General features: G+C 45.3%; 1 protein-coding gene across 3 annotated transcripts in view; it reads right to left on the bottom strand.

Moving 5' to 3' along the window:
• Window positions 1–19,967, bottom strand: part of C4H6orf89 (chromosome 4 C6orf89 homolog) — a 46,358-nt gene that overhangs the window by 25,766 nt on the left and 625 nt on the right. For 2 of the 3 annotated variants that reach the window (XM_045014170.1, XM_045014168.1), the window contains exons 2-3: window positions 15,193–15,400; window positions 12,430–12,595 (exon numbers count right to left, since the gene is read on the bottom strand). In XM_045014170.1, the coding sequence (XP_044870105.1) occupies window positions 12,430–12,595; window positions 15,193–15,400 (374 nt within the window). Of the gene's footprint in view, window positions 1–12,429; window positions 12,596–15,192; window positions 15,401–15,510; window positions 15,672–19,967 lie in introns of all 3 variants that reach the window. The other variant, XM_045014169.1, reaches the window with a different exon arrangement.

Here is a 19,967-nt window from a genome sequence, read left to right as displayed (position 1 = left end):
CAAGGAGGTTTAAGGTTCATTGAGGGATAACAATATGAGAGGGTTATTTGGAACGATTTTTTTTCTTTTTTAATTTATGCAGGTCCCAGGCTACAATTCTTTATTATGTGTGAATCTGTAAGGCTTGAACAGTGCCTTACATATTACTGCTGATATATGGACTGCTGATATATGGACTAAGAAGGATCAGGATAGAATTCCTGTTTCTCACCGGAAAACACAGTTATTGGGTAAAAAGATATGAAGTGTAACATTTTTATTCCCAGCAAAAGGTCAATTCCACCCCTCCGCATGCATGATGTTTTAACAGACAGAAGCAGCCACTTCAATGTGCTGTTCCCATCCTCCCGGCTTACAAAAGAAAAAAGGAAAATCTTTGTTTTGTCAGCAGTAGGGAGTGTGAATTTAAAAACCCATCTGGTCGCTGATGGGAAACAAAGACTTGAACGATCTCATTGGAGTAACTGCGGTCGCCATTAGCATGGGCAGAGAACAATAAAACATATCTTGGGACTAGACAATGGCAATTCACAATAAAGCAAGGAACATTAAAATAATCTATTTATTGTGAAAGCCTCTAAACATTGTCCTAGGGTGTTGTAGCCAATCGGTCTGCTGAAATTCTATACGAGACGAGAGTGCAGTAGCCTGCATGATTGTATGTTAATCAGCTCTCCAGTCCAGAGCCCAATTTCTCTTTTGAATTAGCACGGGATATTTGCATTCTCAAATGCCCGATGGAAGAGGTTATTTATTTTTGCCACAAATAAGCCATCTAGAGAGCATCTGAGATGTATTCCCAGTGCTGCCAGCGGGGCTGGGCTGGTTTGTTTTTAATTAATCTTTTAGATTTATTGTTGAGGGTGTTAGTCTGCGCATCAGAATGCATGTGACCTGCATGAGAATTGTGACCGGAGAGGAGGGCCAGGCCTTGCTTAGAAGAGAGGGAGTGATGAAAGGCTCGTAGACTGCATGTAGATGGGAGGACAACACGCCTGTAAGAGCACACAAGGGATTAGAACAGGCACTTCACAAAGTATTTGTTCTCCATTTCGATTAGACTCCTACATTCCTTTCAGATTATCACTCTGTCCAGCCCCCTGGGGGATCATTGGGGTTTTGAGTGAAGCGCACTGGGTGTGTGATCTGTTTGTAGATTTAACAGGAGAATGCACCTTCGTACAAAAAGGACAGACTGTTACTGTCAGGCTGCGATTATATCAAGCTCCATTGCAAACTCAAAGCTGCATGCGTGCGTAATTATTCCTGGGACGAGTGGGATATGTCCTACTACACATGTACATTGCAGAGGCAACGGTCCAGCTGCAACTACCCTTCCCTCCTCTGCTATATTTTATACAGCCCTCTCGCTTTTCACAGGAAGGCAACTGCTGTGCGGTGACCACAGCCTATCATTCTGACCAATATTGCCTCATTCTCACATCACTCTCCCCTGCCTGCATGTGGTATCCACCATCTGTCTCGTCTTAAACTTAGGTCTCCAGGGCACCGACCGTCTTTTCGTTCTGTAGTTGTACAGCACCTAGCGCAATGGGGCTCTTATACACTACTGCTAATGCAAACACACAGATGCAGTAACAACTTCTTTTTGAATGTTACTGTAATTATTACTGTAAAAGGGATTTTGAGTCAACATTTCCATGACAGAACAAGTAGTTCAAATTATAATCGGTTTAAAATGACTGCCCCACCCTTTTACATTTCCACAAAATGTCTCAGTATTTGGCCCTCTCCTCACCGAGGAATGCAACGGTCTTTAAACCTGCAGATGCACATGAATGCCGAAGCCAATAAGGGCTTGTGTGCTGCACAGCTGGACTGGAAACTAAAAGGTTCTTAACAAGCTTGGGCACTGCTCCTGCAATTGGATCTGCCCGGGTCCACCCTTGTGCCTGTGTAGAACCCCAGTGAAGTCAACAGCGGCCCAAAAGAGCGAGGCCCCAGTACCAACTTGTTCTCCTTGGTCAAGGTGCCGTGTTGTGGTTTAACATCAGTCAACAGCAGCAGGCTGAGAGACAAGGCCAGAAATCTAGTTCAGGGACCCTGTAAAGTTCTGTAGCGCCATGATGCTGAGAGCTAGGGGCAGCCCCTGACTCTGCTGAAAACGTTATGCTTGTGGAAGCAAAGGCAGCTTAGAGCTCAGATACGTTGCATTTTGAAGCACTTAAGTTTTACGTGTATCAAAACTTTAAGAGCTGACAGTTCACTGGCTAACCTCAGAGCCGATTGGCCTCTACAAGCTTCCACAAGGGCCACAAAGCACCCAAGACTCAGAAAAGCTCCTTTAGGCAAATTAGTGGCAGTTTATTAGGTGGACCGAAGATGAGTTCTCTGCATCGGAAAACCTGCTCCAAAGGCAATGGGAAGACGCCCAGTGACTTCAATGGGCTTTAGATCAGGTCCCAGCTTTTTTGCAGTCACTGTTCTAGATGCTGTTCTAGCTAACACGGCTACCCCTCTGATACTGTTCTAGATGCTGCATTTAGAGAAAGGGACGGCCACCACCATTCATGCTGAATGGAAAAGAGCTCCCTGCACCAAGCAGACACAGCAGTGAGACAGTCAAGCAAAGAAGCCTCCCAACCTATTTCAGACATTTTCTTCTGGGTTTCCTGCCTCCTCTCTTTGAACAAGTCCTAGGAAGTTTTAACCAGTAACAGCACTAAACCCACCTGATCCTGGTTCCACAGGAGTCTCTTCATTGATTTCAATGTGCTTTGGATCAGGCCCTTAAAGAGTGCTGGTCTATATGCTGGGTCTGTGTCCTCAATTTTTGTTTTTTTCCTTCTAAGTCTATTGTGCTGGTCAGTTTTCAATAACCACCACCCAACGCTGCAGCCTCCTCACAGGATGTGAGCTGCATTGTCAGAAAGTACCAGAGCAGTGGAAATCTGGGTGGGACGACAAATAAGCCTCAGAGATCTGGGTTCCAATCAGCTGTGGAATAAGCGTGACTACTTTTAACCCAAGACTATTCAAAGGCAAATTCAGGCTTCAGGTGGACCCCTACAAGCATGGCAAAATGACTCATCTATCCTGTTGCTTTGAGAGCCAGTGGGTGATTTATCTATTCAGATTTTAGGTGCACTAGATGCGATTGAGATGGACATCTGCTGATCCTTCCATAACAACATCTGCGTACTGCTACACAGCTGCTTAAACCACAGGCCTTTCAAAATGGCTTTAATGAGACCCATGCACAACGGGGAACATTTTGAACAGTCCAACAAATTTCTGAAAGGGTCTCCAATTTCTGATGATTGCTTGAGACCCAAGAACTCCTTACTCACATTTGCAGGCCTTTTTCACAAGTACTTTTATGGACGTCAATGGGAGATATCACAAGAAAAAGGGGCTATTTCCCCAGATTTTAAGGTCAAAAGAGCCATTATGGTCATCTAGTGTGTCCTCCTGCAGAGGATTTTTAATTCCTGCACTGAGCCCAATAACTTGCCACTGAGCTAGAACAGATCCTTTGGGAAGACATCTGATCTTGATTTAAAGACTGCAAGGGATGAAGACTCCAACTGCATCCCTAATTATTCCAATGGTCAATTGCTCTAACTGTTACAAATGCACTCCATGTTTCCAGTTGCTTCAACTTTCAGCCACGGGAGCTTATGATGACATTTTCTGCTAGTTTAACAAGCCCTTCTGGAAGTAGGGATTTGCAGAACGGAGCCCTTAACCTAAAAGTGAGGTCTCTGTTCTAAATGAACTATTGCCATGACAGCAAAAGAATATGTGGCCAAAGTCACAGAAACCTGTCTTCATGCTTATGACCAGAATCCTTTATCTGGACAAACTACAGAGTTAAACAACAGCTTCATTAAATCTGCGGAAGGATGCAGGCCTCATCTTGGTGTTGCTAGGCACCCCATTTCTGGGCCAAGATTGAGCACGGCTAAACAAAGGCTCTCAGTTCCTCTAGCCAGCCCTGACAGCACTTAACTGCCTTTAGCCTCCATTCCAGAGTCATCGTCGTCTCATCTCCCATCTGTGCTTGCCTCTGAGACACGACCAGCCAACGGCCACATTAGTACCACTGCCAACTTCTAACCTCTACGCCCCCTTGTGTGGCTCACTCGCCCATTTGTATTGTGTATATTTTTTTTCTGCTATCTCTACTGCGGTTTCTACATCCTATACCCAATGATTCAGCTTGCAAAGTGCTTTGGGATCCATCGGGATGACAAGCACTACATAAGATCCTCTAATACGACTCTCTGAAAAGTCTGCTACCCTAAGAATCTCAAAGCACTTTACAAATATTAATTAATTAATGCAATTTAGTCTGAGGAAGGAAGCAATGATCATCCCTATTTTACAGCTGTGGAAACTCAGAGCATGGAGATGAAGCGATTTGCTCAAAATCACACAGCAAGACAGTGGCCAAGCCAGGGCAGGAAATCACATCTTTGCTACAAGGACCATCCTTCCTCCATAAATAAAATGATTTTTAAACTAGGCTAAAAATTAACTCAGTCATTTATAATATAAAGTCAGAATGAGACCACGTTGCTGCGGTAGACATCAGATGAGTTCAGAAAGGCCTATTTTCACAGCAGTGTTTATTATTACAATGCAGCACTAGCTGCACTACAGTTAAGAATGAGAGGTCATTTTTGTTTAAACAAAGGGGAGGGAGGAAGGGATAGCTCAGTGGTTTGAGCATTGGCCTGCTAAACCCAGGGTTGTGAGCTCAATCCTTGAGGGGGCCATTTAGGGATTTGGGGCAAAAATCCATCTGGGGTTTGGTCCTACTTTGAGCAGGGGGTTGGACTAGATGACGACCTGAGGTCCCTTCCAACCCTGATAGTCTATGATTCTATGAAAGACTCTTCTTAGTGCTCTAAAATCCAGATGCTTCGTGGGGATGCGGGGTATGGGTAGTGATCCAAATTTGAGGTCACTTGACCAAAGGGTTCCAAAGATACAGCTCCCTCACCCCAAATAAACAGCTTCTGAAAAGGTATATTCTGCCAATGTGTTTTTGCCTAGACCTAGGGATCAAACCTTGGATCTGATCCTAACACAAGGGTCTCACTCGCTTGAGGGCTACCCCCAGAGCACATGCCCTTGGTGGGGGAACAAAATTCAGAATGTTATTAGCAAGAATTTGGCTCTCCCATTGGGCTCTGGAGTAAGGGTCAAGCACCAAACAGATCACTGAGCATGTGCAGACAGCGAGGCTAACAGGATTTGTAGATGGAAAACTTTCACGGCAGCTGGATAGCTTGAGGGGCTAAGTAGTAAGCCTTTGATGCCGAAGAACTTACCCAGCCAGCATCAGGTCAAGTCTCATCTCAGCCAGAAATCTGGGAAGGGTGGGAAAGCACATTGCTAAAACCTGGCTGTGTCGGGGACAGGGGGTTCATTTCGGGGGAATGTAATCAAAGTAAAGAAATGAGACTCGTAAAGCTTGCTGGCAGGGGAGGGAGGATTCTGGGGAGGTTGGAGGGGTCAAAGGAGGGACACTGGGAAGGGGACAAGAGGGTGAGTGTCAGAGGAACTAAGGGAGAATGGGGGCAGAGTTGCCTGTCAGCCCCACATTCTCCCCTTCTGTGTGTGCCGGGACCTGGGGGTCCCCTACTTCTCTAGGGGCGTCTGAGCCCCTCTCACTGCACCCCTCATGTGAGCAGGGGTATGGGAGGAGCTAGCCTGCCAGGGGGTGTCTGAGCCCTGTTCCCATTCCCCTGGGCATGTGCCAGGATTTTTTATTGGGGCGGGGGGGGGGGGGAAAATGCGTCCACCTAAGGGAACCCCTCCCCATGTGTGCCAGGTTCTGTTTTATATTGCGGTAGCACCTAAGGGACCCAGGCATGGACCCAGACCCCATCTGCTAGGCACTGTACAAACAGAACAAAGAGATGGCTGCTGCCTAGCGCTCACAATCCTCATCCCTACCTCTGGGTAATTTGGATATAGCTTAACTCCCTTCAAAGCTGGTGGGAAGCATCTACCAAGGGAAATCTGCTAACAAAATAGTCTACGGTTTGTTCTGGGTCAAATGGGTCTATGTCTCATGGGTCAAGTGGGTCTATGTCACCAATGGGCAAGTGGCTGGCCAAAGAACATCTTTCACTCATAGCTACAGGGATTGAATAATCCTTCTGATCCAGCTGAAAATGGGGAAATAAAATCTCCAAGTTCATGTGAATGGTCGGATTCACAATTCATGTAAACAAGTGATCAGAATAAGCAGGGCAATTCTGCAGCAACTAATCTGTTCGTTGAAAGATAAAAGTTCTGGTTGGCTGAAAAATGCTTTAAGAAATCCACTCCACCCTGCACCTCCAGCTATGAGCAGATGCCCTGTAAGGCAGCATACACAACGCCAACTCCCAGCACAACTCGGACAGGAAAATTGCATCACCACTTTGCAATTCTATAGCTGCTTCCATCCAAGGATCACAACACACACATGAAGCTTCACAATAGCCCTGAGAGGCAGGTATCATTCACAGGTGTAGCACATCAGTGCTTCCTCCAGAAACCTCTGCTAACAAACTTACAAGGACAGAGGGAGCCAGGGAACAGGAGAGATACTGGAGTCTTCCAAATGCAAAAATATAGCAAGTTTTCTGCATTGCACAATACCGAAATAATGAGGAGTTAGTTTACCGTCAGCTATTTCAAATAAACAACCCCACTGCTTGAATGAGGGCCAAAGTAAAGCTGAAAAATATGAAGTCTCTACACCACCCTTTACTGCAAAGCCAGCCTGACTTTTTCTTTTCCTTTTTTATTTTTAAAAACATGAGCCAACACATGTGTCTGCTATTATGTCTCATGAGCTTGCAGCAGCAACAGGATTCAGAGGGAGCCCTGGGGCATAGTGAAGTCGGTGCAAAAGCCGAGTGCCCCATTAGGCAGAAGTGCTTTTTGCTGGGAAGTGAACAAAAATCATCATCTGTCTCTCACCAAGGTTTGTGGTTGATGGTAGAAAGGAAGGCTGGTCCAGTGGTCAGGGCGCTGGCATGGGAGACCCAGGTTCGGTTCCTGCTCCACCAGAAAAATTCATGCCTGAGAGACATAGTTAAGCTGACCTAAGTCTCGGTGTAAATGCTGCTAGGTCGTTTTATCACATGGCACCGTCAACCTAGTTACTGCCTCTCGAAGGGGATGGATTTACGAAAAATCCCCTTTCAGCACTGTATCAAGTGTCTATGCTAGTCACTGCTACAATGCTGTAGCCCTTGTAGTATTGATATACCCTCAACGCCTCAGTCCTCCGTCTGTAAAATGGGATAATGATAGCACTGCCCTATCTCACAGGTGTGCCCCCTTGTTGCCAAGAAGGCTAATGGCATTTTGGGTTGTATAAGTAGGGGCATTTCCAGCAGATCAAGGGATGTGATCATTCCCCTCTACTCAGCACTGGTGAGGCCTCATTTGGAGTACTGGGTCCAGTTTTGGGCCCCACACTACAAGAAGGATGTGGATAAATTGGAGAGAGTCCAGCGGAGGGCAACAAAAATGATTAGGGGGCTGGAGCACATGACTTATGAGGAGAGGCTGAGGGAACTGGGATTGTTTAGTCTGCAGAAGAGAAGAATGAGGGGGGATTTGATAGCTGCTTTCAACTACCTGAAAGGGGGTTCCAAAGAGGATGGATCTAGACTGTTCTCAGTGGTAGAAGATGACAGAACAAGGAGTAATGGTCTCAAGTTGCAGAGGGGGAGGTTTAGGCTGGATATTAGGAAAAACTTTTTCACTAGTAGGGTGGTGAAGAACTGGAATGGGTTACCTAGGGAGGTAGTGGAATCTCCTTCCTTAGAGGTTTTTAAGGTCAGGCTTGACAAAGCCCTGGCTGGGATGATTTAGTTGGGTTTGGTCCTGCTTTGAACAGGGGGTTGGACTAGATGACCTCCTGAGGTCCCTTCCAACCCTGAGATTCTATGATTCTATGACAAATATGTTAAAGATTGTGAGGTGCTCTGATGTTACAGTAATCAGGGCCATATAAATCCCATAGACACAGACATCTGTGGGTGGCTGGCCCAGCAAAGGCTGCTCTGGAAAGGGTTAAGCTCGCAGGGAAGCTGGAACATGGTTGGGAGCCAAATAAGCCTCAAGCAAAACTGGAGGTGGCCAGCCAAAAGACAAACATTGCTGTTGTATTTCTCCCAGCTGTTCAGGGCCAGCTAACCACTCCCTCTGTGATCTGTCCCACACTTAGCACTCAACAGCACGGGAGAGGAGCTCTGCAACATTAGAACCACACTTCAGTTACATTTTGTTGCTTAAACATGACAACTGTGGCAAGGCTCATTTCTGATCAGTTTCATGCATACTCTATTTGAACACATTTTTAGGCTCCTCCGATCTAGGTGGCCTGGTAGTCGGAGCATAGGCCTGGGAACCAGGAACTTCCAAATTCTAATCTCACCTCCAACACCTACTCCCCTCTGTGGTCTGGGCAGTCACATGGGCTAACGTTTTCACAAGCAGTGTCTGATCTTAGGGTATGGCTACACTTACAAATCTGCAGCGCTGGTAGTTGCGGCGCTGGTCGTCCAGCTGTGCAGGGCCAGCGCTGGTGTGTGGCCACACTCACAGCTACCAGCGCTGGTGTGTGGCCACATTTGCAGCGCTGTTGGGAGTGATGCATTATGGGCAGCTATCCCAGCATTTAAGTGGCAGCAACGGTGCTTTTCAAAAGAGGGGGGTGGGGTGGGGCGTAGTGTGACGGGGAGCGGGGGGAGAGAGAGAGAGTGGATTTTTGGAGCCAACACTGTGTGTTAGCTTCCTGACTTGAAAAATCAGAACATGTTCCCGATCCCTTACCCTTAACTCTTAACTGCAAACAGCCTGCAGCCAACACGACTCCCTTTCTCCCCTCTGCCCCCGCTGTTTCTGTCAAGCCTACACTCACTCCCTGCCTGCCTCATTATCTCATTTGATTGTTCACAGATTGATCACAGCAAACAGGAGCTGTGTTTGTAGATAAACAGCTCCGAGGGAGCTACCGGAGCTCGGAGTTCACAACAAAACAAAGAGAGGCTGCATAACAAAACAAAGAGTAATTTATAAAAGCATTCTGGGATACATCCTTATACCCTGGAGGCCAATCACAGCGCTGGTGTGGGGCCACAATTGATGACCAGCGCTGCAGCACCAGCGCTGGAATCCTTATTCCCCATGCTGAGTGAGGTGTATGGCCAGCGCTGCAGTCAGGGAGTTGCAGCGCTGGAAGTGCCCTGCAGGTGTGGCCACTTACTAATTGCAGCGCTGGTGGAGGCTTTCCAGCGCTGCAACTCGCCAGTGTAGCCATACCCTTATATGCTGCAGTTTTTGTGTGCCCAGCATGAGACGTCTTGGGCCTGATTTTCAGAAGTGCTGAGCACCTGCAGATCCCATTGATTTCAATCAGGGTAGAGGATGCTCAGTCAGGATCAGGCCCTAGATAAGGGTAGCTCCTCCTGCCAACATGGGCATTTCTTTCAATTTCATGGCAGAAACACCAAGGAAGATTATTTTACCACAGGAGCAATGATGCAGGACTTGTTTGTTTCACCTCGGGGTGGCTGCCTTCACACCAAATAAAATGCAGTTGCAAAGCATGTTGAGGGGAGGTAATAGCAGGTAATATTAGCATAAACACCATTCAGAAAAGGATATAATCCTTGAGGTTTTCATTAACAATTTAGGGGGCAGAAAGGTTTGAGAATAAAGTTCCAACCCACTGAAAATTTAAATACACACACACACAAAAAAACCAACCCTTTGTTGTGTCCAAGTGATTCAGGGACAACTTGAGGGCTCCTATGGGAAATGGAGAGGGTGGAACATATTTACTATTCTTTTCATTTTAGTATGTGACCAAAATGTGAAGCAGAAAATAAGCGTCCAAAGAAAAAGTTGTTGCGGTGAGCTGGGCAGCACAGGAGATCGCAAACGGGCAATGGAACCTTCTCCCTCAAGTTCGCTGGCTCAAATCCAGCCTGAGTTGTGACTGAAAGTTATTAACATCCCCGGGTGGGCTTCCTGGGGCAGAGACTAGCTTTGTGTTCTGTGTTTGGACAGCACCTAGCACAACGGGGTCCTGGCCCATGACTCGGACTCCTGGGACCGCAGTAATACAACAACAATCTGAAGGTTGTTTGAGGACTTGTGTGAAATGAGTTTGGCGAACTGGGTCTCGGGCCATTTCTCAGGAATCCACATCACAAAGAACACCACTAGTGGGTCACTGACAGTGGATTATCCACTTGCCCCTAGAGCGGCTCCTTCCAGGGCAGGTGTGTGGCAGGCAAGCAGGCTGCATGAAGGAGGCTTGAGCTGACGCAGCCCAAGCTAAACCCTTCTCAACAGAACAGGTGCAGCCATCCATAGCTGTCAATCTGGCATCTAAATTCCCACTGAAATGGGAATAAAAATATCAGAAGTATGCAGTGGCGGGCAGGGGCGAGTGGTGGGAGTGGGGAAGGAACCTTATGAGAACCAGCTGGTCAGTCTGTCAAGCTATTTATATCCCGTCCATTACCATGTATCAGTTCCACATGCCCCTGGGAAAAGTACCTATCTATTTTGACTAGGTGCTTGTATGGCCCCCCTATTACCATAGTATGAGGGGCTCACAATCCTTATCGTACATCCTCGCAGCACTCCCAGGCGCCTGGCAGCCCCTTGCCTCTATACTGACGCAGCCCGCAATGGTGCCAGTTAGGTTGGTGGGTTTTCCATCTAGAATAGCCTTAAAATCCATGCAAAGTTACGGTATTTAAAATTTTTTAACAACTTCTCCCAACTTCCCAGAGTCCCTGACTTTCCCTGTTCCCACAGGATGCCTTTCCATCTCATACCATTCACCCCAACATAAAAAGGCTGATCTGGCTCCCACTGAATTCAATAGGAAGATGCTCATTGACTTCAACAGAAGTTGAATTGGGACTTCGCCTCCTTCATAGATATTTCCCACAGTGTCAGGAAACCTTACTGTCCTTTCCCCGCTCAAGACAACCGCGTACATACAAACTGCAGCATCTGAAAGTGTTTAAAAAGTATTTTGGCATTTTATTAACTAGATCAAGTTAAAAAAAACTCAAAGCCTAGAACTATCTGCTGTGTTTCTCTTTCCAACAGAGAAGCTGAGACACATTTTACTGGCAAGGAGGACATTTTTGCAAGTACACGTAGGGAGAGTTAGATAAGCAGGCTACCAATGCCAGCGTGGAATCAGAGGCCTCTCCTTCACCTCTGTTTTTTTTGCCCATGAAATCCCAATTTGCAAGCTAGGAAATGAACGAGGGATACCATGACCCACCCACTTGGGATTCAATCAACAGCCCGTCTAGTGTTTATGTCTACGGAACAGAGAGAGACACTCAGCAAAAAGGCAAAATGAAGCTGGCATTTCAGAGGGTCCTTTTTAGCGGATACAGGAAGTTCAAAGCCAGATAATGGAACTCTAACACAATGAACCGCTGACGCTAAACATAAACCAACTCAGGGCAAGAACTTGAGCCTTTGCTTTACAATGGGCAGCAAGACGATCACTATCGCGCCACCTTCTCAGTTAGAATAACTGAAAACTTTATTGCTATTACTGGGTCTGGAGGAGGGATTTATCAAAACTACCCCAGGACCCTACGTACTGCCCAACCACAGTCCCGCTGGGTTGGTGGAAATTGACTTAGAATGGAAACGAGAACTTAGCGCAAACTTTTCTGTTCCTATTATGTCTATCCAGGCATTTACACTGTGTTCATCACTGTGACACTGACAAACCTACTCAGGGATTCAATGCTCTAGCTATCCCATGCATGGAACTGCCATTGACTTCCCCGATAGTTCTAGATGTACAAAAGCTGCAGTTATTAATCCCAGAGTCTCCTCCCAACACACTAATGGGCAAAGCTTGCCTGTCCCTAAACCAATCAGACCTGCAGGCTGGCATTTCAAACCTCTATTCACAAACAGGGTCTTCGATTTACAAAGCTACCTCCCACTTGCTTAACTGAGAATGAAGAGGCAGCATTTACAGGAAAATCCATCTATCACTGCAACATCTGAGTACCTTACTGAGCCACTTCAAGCAAGGACACTGTTTTTATATGCTGGTAGACAGAAAGTGAACTTCTTCACCAAGACCTTTGGTACTAGAAGAAAAGGATTTGATATAAAAAGTTAATACAGAAGATACACCCCAGCCCAGATCTACACACTGGAAACTGCTTGTGGGAATCTTATTCAGGCTAACTTCATGCTCTGGCTACTGATAAAACAAATTGCATGTAAATACGGTGCTAGAAACAAGACTGGTGCAATCACAGTAAAGTGTTATTAGTTTGGTGGAAAGTGAAACATTCAGCAGGCGTGTGTAGTTACTATTCAACTCGGAGTCAACTGTCTTTCCGGCCTCACTACATCTGTTAAGCAACAGCAAAGAAATTATTTCCTTACTCTCCAGCATGTACTTCTTGGCAATAGGCAAAGACAGCAGCCGGATGTGACCGACGAGGAAGCCCCAGGTATGGGCCCTGGAGAGCGTGGTTTCAGGTGGCGAAGGGCTATATGGCTGCATCACGAAGTACACAGTTAGCAAGATTAAGCCCAGGGTAAGCAGGCCCTGTGAGAGAAAACAGGCAAGTGATTAATTACACTGAAAGAAGGAGATGTCTTCAGAATGGAAACTTTCTCCATCCAGGTATGAAGAAGGGTTCTAGTGTCTGAGCTGCGTGTGTTTTAATTTCCACTGAGACACCTCGTTTAAACAGCAATGCTAGTCACATACAGGTATAGACTTCTCATTCTGTTCCGTTCACTGGAGCTGTACAAGAATGAAGATAATTGGTATTTAAACAAACATCTGCAGACATGGGGGGTTAAGTACTAACATTCTCCATCAGAAAAGCCAGGGATCTCCATGAACAGTTCTAGACTCCTAGTCTCTAATAAGATATTTTGCACTTCCACAGCATCTTTTATGCAAGGATTTCAAAGCACTTTGCAAGCATTAACCAAGCCTCAAAACACTCCGGTGAAGTTACTTCATTGGTACAATCAGCCAAAATAAGCCCCAAAGAAATCACAGTGAGTCGACAGAACTAGGAATACAAACCAGAAGACACCCCCGTCTCACTACGTAGCATTTGTGTATTCTTGGGAAAGACAAAACAGGACGACTTTTGATGACAAAAAATCTTTAGAATCCGTTGTAGAAGAGGACAATAAAATTATATCCAATAGTATTTTTAATGGGAAATTTCTCATCATTGTAGCAAATATCTGACCACTCCCTACTGGAAATTGTCTCCTTACCCACCACCCCTACCCAATAAATACCCTACTTTGAAATTATGTAGCACTTTCCCGCCAAGAATCTCAAAGCACTTTCCCACCATTAAACCTCTTGAGGGGTGCATCTCCATTTTACAGATGAGAAAACAGATGCGGACAGGTGCAAGGTCAATGGGGAGTCTGTGGCAGAGCCAGGAGTACAACACAGATCTCGAGTCCCTACCCTGAGCTTTAACCACAAGTCCCATCCTTTCTCTATATTAATCACGCTAGGAAACTAAAGTTTCCACTAAAAGTGCTGATGTGATGAGTCTTCATTAGCTCAGAGGCGCAGCCACATTCTTTAAGAGGGGGATGCCTAGATACTCATTTTTCAACACACTGGGGGCAGTTCCAAAGCTCAGTCAACATATCTTCTTCAAGCAATCTCACTGGAGAATGGGTGCAGGGATATGAACGTGGCTAGTTATAGCGAAGTCTGAGAGACTCCAAGAAAATCATAGAATCACGGAAATGTAGGGCTGGAAGAGACCTCACAAGGTCATCTAGTCCAGCCCCCTACACTGAGGCAGGACCAAATAACCTCAAGCACTGCGACATCTGTTCTTTAAAACCACCAAAGAAGGGGATTCCACAACCTCCCTTGGAAGCCTATTCTACTCCTGGGGGAATTCTGCGCCACTGCACAATGCAGAATTTTGCAGGATTCCCTGTTTCCCCCGCAGAATTGGACCTGCAGAGCTGCTGGATTCTGCAGAGTCCAGCTCGCAGTAAGTGGAGCACCCAGCCTGGCTGGGCTGGTGGCTGCTTGCTCTGCTTGATCCTCATTCTCCCAGGGATGGGAGAGGGCCCCGAAGACCCAGCTCTGGCAAAGGGTGAGAAAGGGCTGGGCTGTACCACACCATGTCCCCTGGCAGGACAGTTAAGAAGTTGGGGGTAATAAAGGCTCTGGGAGTGCTGGTGCCCAGGCTCTAGGGGGAGGAGGGTGCTGGTCTCTGGGCTGAGGGGTGCCCTGTGGCTGGAATCTGTGGGGGAAGGGGGTGATAGTGTCAAGGCAGAGGGTGCCCCGCGGCTGGGCTCTTCGGGGAGGGGGATGCTGGTGTCTGTGCGCCCCATACAGTCCTCTCCAGACCCCTCCTCCCCCACCAACTGGAACTGGGTTGTTGTAAGGGTTTCTTTAACTCTCTACTCCTGGGGGAATCTTTCTTGCTGTTGTCTGTATTGTTGACATACTTGTTGACAGGTATTTTGAAATAAATTACCAAAATAATTGAAACCGGAGTGATTATATTGTGTTGTTTTAACAAATAAAATATGCAGAATTTTGCAGAATTTTTAATTTTTGGGTGCAGAATTCCCCCAGGAGTACTATTTATGCTTAACTATTCTTATAGTTAGAAAGTATTTTCTAATATCTAACCTAAATCTCCCTTTCATCCCTACTGATGAAGCCCATTACTCCTTGTCCTACCTTCTGCAGATATGGAGAACAATTGATCACTGTCCTCTTAATAACAGCCCTTAACATATTTGAGGACTGTTATCAGGTCCGCTCCTTCACTCTTCTTTTCTCAAGAGTAAACGTGCCCAGGTTTTTTGGGTTTTTTTAACTCTTTCCTTACAAGTCAGGTTTTCTAAACTTTTTAGCACGTTGGTTGCTCTCCTGTAGATTCTCTCCAATTGCCCACATCTTTTTTAAAGGGTAGAACCCATAATCAGTAGTGTCACATAGAACAGGACAATTAATTCCTTCCTTCCTTCCCTCCCTCCTATTGGGATAGTTTTCTGTTGTGCCTTTATTATTTAATCATGGGGAAATACAAGCTTCAGTTGCCATTATGTAGAGCAAGAACGTCAAACCCTCAAAAGGCATGTATAAATAAGCATCAACATCTCCCATCCCTGCAGGTCAGAAAGATGGCTTACCTTGTAGAGAGCCATCAAGAGAGGGTACCTGGGGGGTCCCCTTTGGGGCTCATTCTTTTCCAAGAGCTGCTTGACAAACTTCTCAATGGCTTTTTCTGACATTCCACACTGGTGTCCAGTCTGCCTCACCAGGTCAATGGTCTCTGATAGCTTGTCATAAATGCTGAGTTCGCTGGCAGAAAGCTCCATGGCCACCAGTGAAAAATCCCTGTGAGGGGATTGAACACAGTCAAGCAACAAGAAACCTCCAGAAGTGCCCCATCACACCCCGCCCCCCCCCCCCCCCCCCCCCGCCACACAGAGCCCAAGGCCACCCACCAGAGAAAGGTGCACTTCCTCAAGGTTCAATGAGAAAGGAAGGCAGCACAGCTACAAAGCTGGTTGTCGCAAAAGAAAGCAATAGTTCATTCAAACATCAAGGGAGTTCGTCTGAGAGCAGTTAGCTGTAGCCTTAACCTCCTTTGTTGCATCTGTGCCTCCTAGGGGTCATAAAAAAGAAGAAGCTATAGCCTTATGGGTCATGGAATTTAATAAGGATACTAGGCAGACAATGGAGATAAAAGGCCAGATCCTCAGCTGGTGTAAACAGGCACAGCTTCACTGAAATCCACAGAGCTACATCCATTTACCCAAACTGAAGATCTGGCCCATAAAGCGTACTGCTTATTGAAGGTCACTGGCAACACTATGGAAGACAATAAGCATGTGCATTGGCCAAGCTGTCTTCTGTTATAGCTTTAGTGAGTCACTTATTTTAACGAGACACCTCTTTTGTTCATTAAATCCCTTGTCCCACTGTCCTGTTCCTTGTTAAAAATAAGTCGTGTGGGTGAGTGGAGGGTCACGATTTTATTATTCAAATTCTTACAATTTAATTCCAAGGCCAGCTCATTGTTGGGTATTGGAAATACGACATCTGCTAGCTGCAAGCAAAAAGAGTTCCCAGTAGTAAGCTCTTCCTTTACGTTTCCTTGAAACTGATTCGTGTATAGCATCTCTATACAACCAAGTACTACAGTGAGAGACTCATCACAAATACAAGAAAGAGACAACATGGCTTTTGAGGGCAAAAACAACGAGGAGTCTGGTGGCACCTTAAAGATGAACAGATGTATTTGGACATAAGCTTTCATGGGTAAAAAACCCACTTTGTCAGATGCATAGATCAGGACTCCACTGTACTGGGCACTGTACAATGGGAATGGGCTGTAGAAATACATAAGGAAATAAGCCTTTTCGGATTGTTCCATCATTACAGAGTCACATAAAAACTTGTGAATATCCTGCACTGGAGGGGAGGGGACTGGATATAGGGCCTTCCCCTAGCTCTTAATTCTGAGCTTGGAAAATTCTATTATCCACTAGACATGGGCAACCAAAAATCTATTTGGAGAGAGGAAGTTTAATCACATACAGCCCAGCACGGAGGGTACTTTCCTGCATGTGAAAATCCTAGCTGTGCAGACTGTTTAAGGCTCACCCCAGGCTGAGAACAGAAACAGGGCTCCTGCCTCACTTTTGTTCTCAACACCACCCAACAGCAGGAGTGGATAGCTTGTCCACGATGTCATGAAATTCCTCCTCTGGCTCCGCTCAGTCTGATACACCCCCTACAGCATTATTATGAGACCAGTGTACATGGCTAATTACACATGTATTCGCTGACCAATCGCTCAACTCATCCGGCATTTTAAAAACCACAGATCAATTCGGCAGCTTGTCCTTGAGGGCGCAAAGGGCAGCACAACACAGTGAAGCAAATATTTTAAATAGCAACTCATTTTTGCTAATCCTCCCCCCACAAGAAAAAAAGATTCAAGAAATCACATTTCCTTGTTAGGCAACCAAATCTGAAATCTGGTTGTACTTTAAGTAGTCATCTGAAAATATTTCCTAGCCTGCCAGCTTTAGCAATTAACTAGAACCAAGTGATGACATTTCTAGCCTCCATTCCTGCCCTATCAGAAACACTAACAAGCAATCTTAAAAAAGATGGAATGGGATATATGCTACACCACACTGCCAGCTTGCTGTGCTTCTTGTCATACACCATTCTCCATTCCTCATGCTTATTTATGACCTGATCAGGCAAATGTTTACTACAAGATGTAATTAGTTCTTACTTTTATGAGTAGCACCATTGAGTAGTAAGCATTCTGGGTGGGATTCCCATAGATATTTAGGTGCCTAACTCTCACTGATTTCATGGGAGTTAGGAGCCTAAGCACCTTTGTGAATCCCACCCTACATCCAGGAGCTAGCATGGGGAAGATTGGATTGTAGAGTGCAAGCTCTCCAGGAAAAGTACCTTTTCTACTTGTGTGCTAGCTGCTTTACAAACAGCTGGCTCCATAAAAATATTATTTTACTGACTCTTTCATTTATATAATACACTGATTCACGAACTAAGCAAGAGCCAAAGCATCTGCAGAAAATTAAACTGTCTTTGCTCAACTTTTATGATTGTTCTAGTTGCCTTGGCACTGGAACCGCAAGTGATGTACTAAATGGATTGAAAGGTCATTGGGCCTCGCTGTAGCTCCTGTATAGCTCTTTGTATCATTTGCTGAAATGCCAGAGCTCAATCCTGCGAGCCCTCCACATAAAGAATTCCAGTGAATTCAATGAGAGCTGTACACAAAGAGCTTGCAAAATCGAGCACTTGTTTTGTAACTGCTGACAGCAATTCCATGCAGCAGCTCACGACAGATATCCTTACAGAAAGTGTCACATCGTGCAATTTTTCTCTTCTCTCTAGTAGCAGAAGCTCATCAGTGTCAAAAAAGCTGAGATATGTCATAAGAATAGCCCACTCTATATGAGTATCCACTATTAGGGAGCATAATTGAAGGTGACACCTACAAATCATACTACCATTGAAAACCTTTCACATTTCCTTAACAAAAGTCAAGAGTAATCTGTGTTCTCTGCTGGAAAATAAAATCCTTTTCTAACATTGTTTTAAAAATAAACGATGTCTTAAAAAATATCCATCATTTACTTTCAGATCAATGCAACATGATTTATTAAATAAGAATGACAGACTAACTCTTCTACTTAGTTGCTATATACATGTAGGAAATAAATCATCTATATCTTATTCGGCTAAGCCTACTAGAGAAATAACAGTCTTTAAGTTTTGTTTTGGCCCTTTTTTTTATTGGAAAGCCATCAGGTTTACTGTTATTATTACTATAATTTAGTACTTCTTTATGGTAGTGAACCAGGAAGAATCAGGGACCCATTGTGCTAGGTGATGTACAAACACAGCAGCAGGGAAGGTTCCTGAACTAAAGAATTTAGTTTAAAGCCCCAATCCTGCAAATATTTATATATATGAGATTAAAGTGATTCACAGGCAGGTATTTTCAGGATTAGAGGTCTGCTCAAGCCTAATTTTAAAGCTGGACCAGAACCCAACCCAAGGGAAGGATGACTGACCTAAACCCAACCTGAGATTGTTAAGTAGACTCAAACTTGACATTTCACCCTGAGCCTGTGTCAGTGCTGCATCATCCTTGGGGCTCGGCCTGGTGGGGGCTTCCCACTCCCTATGCTTGGTGCTGGCAATCTGGCCACCTCCTGCAGCAGGAGAGGGAGTGTGACTTGTCAGCACACAGGAGCTGCAGCATACATAGCACACTGATGTGGCAGCCAGCAGGAGTGAGGCACACAGTAAAACAACGCGCCGAGCCCACAGGCAGGAAGAGGTGATCAGAAATTATCAGACCTGGGCCAGACACCTGTAGTCAGGTCTCGTCAGGTTCGGGTTGGGGTGCAAGGCTCTATTCAGGATCATGCCCTTAAGTTCCAATCCTGCAAACATTTAAACATCTGCTCAACTTCATGCATGTGAGCAGTCCCATTGACCTCAATGCGAATGCTCGTGCTGAAAGTTAAGCGTGTGCATAACTGTTTGCAGAATCTGGGCTTAAGTGGCAATCTATTTTAAGAGATGTTATTGGATTAAAAATAATTTTTAAAAGACAAGTATCAAGGGGTAGCCATGTTAGTCTGTATCCACAAAAACAATGAGGAGTCCAGTGGCACCTTAAAGACTAACAGATTTATTTAGGCGTAAGTTTTCATGGGTAAGAAGTGGGGTTTTTACCCACGAAAGCTTATGCCCAAATAAATCTGTTAGTCTTTAAAGTGCCACCGGACTCCTGGCTGTTTTTTTAAAAGACAAGTTTCCTCACCTACATTACTAATAAGACCCCAGGTTGTTAAATCTGAACAAATTTTAAAAATCAAAATTTACATTTCACCATTTATGCTGTTGGTTTCGCATCTGTGCCTCTCTGCATGAGCAATAGGGAAAAAAAAGCTAGATCCCATCCTGCACCCGAGTCCGCACAGAGCCCCGTTTAAGACCATGGGGATTTGCATGGGGGCAGGGCTCCAATTGCAGCATGAGAGCCCTTGTCAGCATTTGGCTCTCATGCAATAGCATGCTGGATTGCAAAACACGACAGCAATAAGGTGAAAGGCCAAAAACAAACAAACAAAAAAAACCCTAAATATTTGCCTTGAAATTTTGTTCCTTAATTAGATTACTTCTGCTGACACCAGGTTAGCTTGAAATTTTGTATTTTGGTACAATACTTAAATTTTGGACCTTCGTTGCCTGAGGGTACCCCCTTTAAGGGATCACTTCCCCTCATCCAGAGCTAAAGCGCAAACACTTGCAAGTTGGTTTGTTATTGAACTAAGGCCAAGGCCTTTTCTCTGCTCCACACTTCTCATTTTTCCACAGTTGGAGAGCAGCAGGGGTA

The sequence above is a fragment of the Mauremys mutica genome, chromosome 4 (assembly GCF_020497125.1).
Source record: "Mauremys mutica isolate MM-2020 ecotype Southern chromosome 4, ASM2049712v1, whole genome shotgun sequence".
Taxonomy (NCBI): domain Eukaryota; kingdom Metazoa; phylum Chordata; order Testudines; family Geoemydidae; genus Mauremys; species Mauremys mutica.
This window is presented reverse-complemented; position numbering and strand designations above follow the sequence as displayed.